The sequence below is a fragment of the Camellia sinensis genome, chromosome 13 (genome assembly GCF_055761805.1).
Source record: "Camellia sinensis isolate YWXY chromosome 13, ASM5576180v1, whole genome shotgun sequence".
Taxonomy (NCBI): Eukaryota; Viridiplantae; Streptophyta; class Magnoliopsida; order Ericales; family Theaceae; genus Camellia; species Camellia sinensis.
Window position 1 is genome coordinate 141,677,510 of NC_138973.1, and position 5,205 is coordinate 141,682,714.

Consider the following 5,205-nt stretch of genomic DNA (forward strand, 5'->3'; position numbering starts at 1 on the left):
TATTATGACTTAAAAATTATGCTGATTTCAAATATAAAATCAATTTCGGATTATCAAGTCTCTAAAGCCCTCAATTTCTGATTGAAACGTTTTATTTGTAACAGATACTTTTCTTACCAAACAGATATAGGCCTCAACCCATAAGATCCATGGCTTAAACTTAATTTCTCATGACATTTTACATTAAGCATTTAAATGCATAGAATAGGGACTGAATATATATCAGAATCGTATACGAGGGTCGGGTTATTACAAAAACCACCTAGGGTCCGAATACAACCGTTTCGTTCAAGGGTTTCGAAACAATCACATTTTTTTTTAGGTGGATAAGTCATAAAATAAAAACAAAAAACTTACACCACTACAAGAGGCATACCCCAGGCCTTAAGCCAAAGCACTCTATAAGAAACAGGACCATGAAACTAAAATAAGTAAAACAAAGCTGAAAAGGCCATACCCAAACCAGTATGAACTGATAACAAAACAGATCTAAGCGTTCAAAAGAGAAAAAAGAGAAAGAAAACAAAAATTAAACTAGGGAACCCAATCAGAGTAGAAATAACCCAAAAGAAATGTGTTCATGGGCTGCATGCAAATTTGATGAGGATCATGAACACACCCATACCAACTAGGTAGCAAACAGTCAAGAGTAATCAATCTGTTTTGTGTCCCCCATGCACAGCCCGCACGGGTAGGCCATTTAGCAAAAACTAAACAAAGCAATATAAGATAAAATCTTTCTTCACACAACGAGGCGCTTCCAGCAGCCATCCATATGAACACAGTCAGTTCCCAAACGCGAAGGAGCCAAAGCTAAATCCCGAAATAAACAGCATCATCAAAGGAAGTACTGTTCTGCCGCCCCATGCATCCCAAACAGAGCTTAGACATTATAGTATACCCTGTAATCAACAGATACCGAAACAAGATTAGCATGTCCACAAACCAATAATAAACTGACAGATCACATTGTACACCACACTTAGATATGCTCACTACACTCAACCCATAGATATATATGCTCACATCACTCGAGAAATATGGCTCCATATACCTGCAAAAATAACAAATGCAGGAAATATATAGAAACATGTTAGTCCCTCTCAATATGGCTAGTGATGTTTGGTTAGGAGTTAGTTTATTCCTCCCACTATACTCAACCCTCATAAAATATGGCACACACTCAAGCTTCCCCTTCCCTGTGATTCACATACCTATAACAATAACAAACATTAGGAAACCCCACAATGGATGTGCTGACCATCACTCAACCCACAATTTGTGAACTCACATCCCTCTCAACAGATACAGCATTCTTCAACAGGGTGTGAGGTAGCCTCCATGAGCTCAAGTACCATCTATCAATATGATGTGAATTCAAATTGGTAATATGCATTACCCTGAATCTAACTATGTCCACAATACACTTTATAACCACCTCTTCAGGGACCATATCCTTGCTAAAGACTCTATTATTCCTAGCAATCCATAACTGGTACACAGTACAAGTAAAGGCAAGCTTGGTAATAATAGTTCCTAAAGACTTCCCTCTCACAGAGTTAGCAATGAGCTGGACCAGATCAGTCCAAGGGATTGATGGCCAATCAACATTCATTTTACCTTTTATGCAGGCCCAAATTCTTTCAGAGAAAGGACACTCAAAGAAAAGGTGGCTATGGTCATCACATGGGTGTTGGCAGAAGACACACTTAGTAGATTGAGTCACACCAAAGAGTTTTAATCTATCTCCAGTGTTCAATCTGCCAAGAATAGCCATCCACACCACAAAACTCACTTTAGGGATGTTATGAGGCCCCCAAATAATCTTAGACCAGTTCACATGATCAAAATGTTGCCTTAAGGAGTGCCATGTGGACTGGATAGTAAATTTACCATTGGGAGCAGGACTCCAACTAATATCATTAGACCCACCAGAAGGGAGAAAAGTGGAGGGAGTACTAGAAATGAGGTCCATAAGGTCCCACGAAAAAGGAAAAGGCCACCTCCAAGTAGTACCCTCCACAATCTCACTAACCTTAGCATCTAAACTCAAAGCAGAGTCATAAACAATTCTGACCCCAAATTTATCCCACACAGAACCCAAAGGGTGCCAGTTATCAAACCAAAGAGAGACACTGGACCCATCACCCATCCTATGTTTGATTAAAGGGTAAATGATAGGTCTAAGAGAAAGGATTTTCCTCCAAACCTAGGAGGGGTCATTTGGCACCCTAACTCTCCAAAAACTTCTACCTTTGAGGATATAAGATTTAAGCCAAGTTTGGCATTCTTAAAAAAATCCAAAAAGTCAAAAAGTCACTATCCTATTTGAGTCACATCATCTTATTTAAGTCATATCACTTCAAACCCAACCCATATCCAACCCATATTTCATAAAAAGTCAAAAAGTGCACTTATGTAGGACATCCCAAACAACCCCTTAATCCACAGGCACCACATAGATTGTTCACCCCCAGAGAAAAGAAACCAGATATGCTTAGCAATAGCAGCCTGGTTCCACACCATAAGAGACTTAAACCCCAAACCCCCTTCATTCATAGGGGAACACAATCTCTCCCAAGACACCTTTGCCCCATACTTCTTCAGCTCACAACGAGACTAGAAGAAGGCTCTAAACAGACTCTTTATGGAACGAATGACTTTCTTTGGAAGAATAAACAAAGAGGTCTAGAACACTTGCATAGAGAAAAGAACAGATTGTATCAGCTGAACTCTACCCGCATAAGTGAGACACTTATTAGTCTAGCTCTTTTCTCTTTGTTATTCTCTCCACAAGTTGATCATAGTCAGCAGCTTTAAGTTTAGTAGAGACTAAAGGAACCCCTAGGTACCTCACAGGCAAAGTGCCTTCACTGAAGTTACAAACTCGAAGAATCTCATCTCTTAAATTATGTTCACACCCAGAAAAAAAGATGTGACTCTTATTAGGGCTAGGGGACAAACCAGACAAGTTTTTAAACTCCTCTAAACTAGATTTGATGGATTGGACAATAAACACATCCCCTCTACAGAAGATCATCAGATCATCTGCAAAACATAAATTGACAAAGTTTCGTTTTATCACACCTCCAATGGAATTTGAATTCAAGATGAGAAGCTTTCTCAGCCAAAATTCTGGAAAGAATTTCCATGACAATAACGAAAAGATATGGAGACATGGGGTCACCTTGCCTCAAACCTCTCTCCCTCCTAAAATAGCCATGAAGACTCCCATTAATACAAATAGAATATGTTGGGTTAGTCATACAATCTTTTATCCAATGGATAATATTAGGAGGGAACCCCATAGCTGATAGGACATCTAGAACAAAATCCCACCTCACATTATCATAAGCTTTCATAATATCCACTTTCATGGCACACCTGGGAGTAGGTGATGATTTATGATAATCCCTCATAAGCTCTTGTGAAAGAAAAATATTATCAGCAATTCTCCTCCCAGGGACAAAAGCTGATTGTACAGGATCAATGAGATCATGAAGAGCAATTTTAATCCTATCAACAATGATCTTGGAGATGCATTTGTACTAAGTATTACAACATGAGATTGGTCTGAAGTCACCCACCTTTTCAGCATTAGGGATCTTAGGAATGAGAGCAATGGAGGTACTATTCAATTCCTGAAGGAGCTCCCCTGACGTAAAAAAAGATTTAATAGCTTCAACAACCTCTTTCCCCACAGCATCCCAGGCTTTCAGAAAGAAACCCGCAGAATACCCATCAGGGCCAGGGACCTTATTAGCTTTCAAGGATTTGAAAGCATCAATGATCTCTTTTTCAATAACCTCCCTTGCAAGGGTTTGGTACTGAGCTTCAGACACTCTTTTGGTGACAAGGTTACTAATCCTATCAAGCCCATTACAGTGGTCCTCAAAAGGCTTCCCAAACAGATTAGTGAATGAGTCCACAAAAGATTTATGGACCTCTTCACTTTTAGTCACTCTAACCCCACTAGGAAGCACAACACTATGTATCCGACCCCTATTCACATTTCCCTTAACAGCTCTAAAGAAGAATTTGGAATTTCTATCCCCCAAACCTAACCATTGGACACGAGATTTCTGACGAGCAAGACTTTCCTCAGCTTTACTAAGATCCGCATATCTACTATAGGCGACTCTTTCCTCCTCTTGAAGAGTTAAATTCATCGGATCTTTATCAAGCTTAATCTGAGAATTAAGAAGATGATCCTTGGCAACTCCAACTCTGGTAGAAATCTCACTAAGCTCCTTTTTGTTTAAAGCTTTCAAAATAGGTTTGAGAGTTTTAAGCTTTTGACAGACCCTAAACATAGGAGAGCCCCTGATATATTCTCTCCAAACACCATGCACTCTAGGAAGGAACTCAACATGGTCAGCCCAAAAATCAAAGCACTTAAAAGGTTTCTTTAATTTGGCCTCCTCAGGACCAAGGTGTATAATCACAGGTGAGTGATCAGAGACACCAGGAGGCAAAAAAAGAGCATAGGAGTTGGGATTAACAGTTAACCACCTCTCGTTAACAAGGACTCGGTCAATTTTTGAAGTAATAAAATTCCCACCCCCGCGTTTATTTGACCAAGTAAATTGACACCCCTTATAACACAAGTCTTCCAACTCAGAATCCAAAACCAGATTATTAAAAGTTTCATTTGCACTACACCAACCCTCCTTTCCCCCCATTTTTTCGTATGAAAACCTCACAGCATTAAAATCACCAAGAAAAATTGAGGGGTGATTAGCATAGTTGATAGCAATTGTTTTAAGATCACAAAAAAGAGGGAGCCTCAGCTCATGCTTATTTTTAGCGTACACAAAAGTAGCAAAGAAGATGAAATTGCTTTCAAAAACAGTCACTTTTACAAAAATGAACTGATTTGACATTTGAACCACCAAAATATCATAAAAGTCTGGATCCCAACATATCCAAATTTGAGCTGGCAGATCTGGTTGTGAATTAGACAAAAATTTCCAATTACTAAACTATGTTAAAAAAGTTTAGCTTCATTTTCCATTTTAATTTTTGTTTCCAAAACGCCCATGAGAAACAATCACTTGCACAAGACTTTAGCTTTCAAAAGGGAACACATTGCATCAACCAATTAATAACTTAGTAACTTGTAGAAAATTTTGCGAACCCATTACCATCTAGTAAGTTTGCTGTTTGATAATTTAAGTTAGAATTAGAACATGCTTTTGAAACAAT

General features: G+C 38.8%; 1 protein-coding gene across 1 annotated transcript; it reads right to left on the bottom strand.

Annotated features, from left to right (window-relative positions):
• Positions 1–1,027: 1,027 nt before the first annotated feature.
• On the bottom strand, positions 1,028–2,152 carry LOC145805746 (uncharacterized). The gene is made up of 2 exons (XM_082900938.1): positions 1,292–2,152; positions 1,028–1,054 (listed from the first exon to the last, which is right to left on the bottom strand). Exons 1-2 carry the CDS (start codon positions 2,150–2,152, stop codon positions 1,028–1,030), a joined length of 888 nt encoding a protein of 295 aa, XP_082757064.1.
• Positions 2,153–5,205: the final 3,053 nt, after the last annotated feature.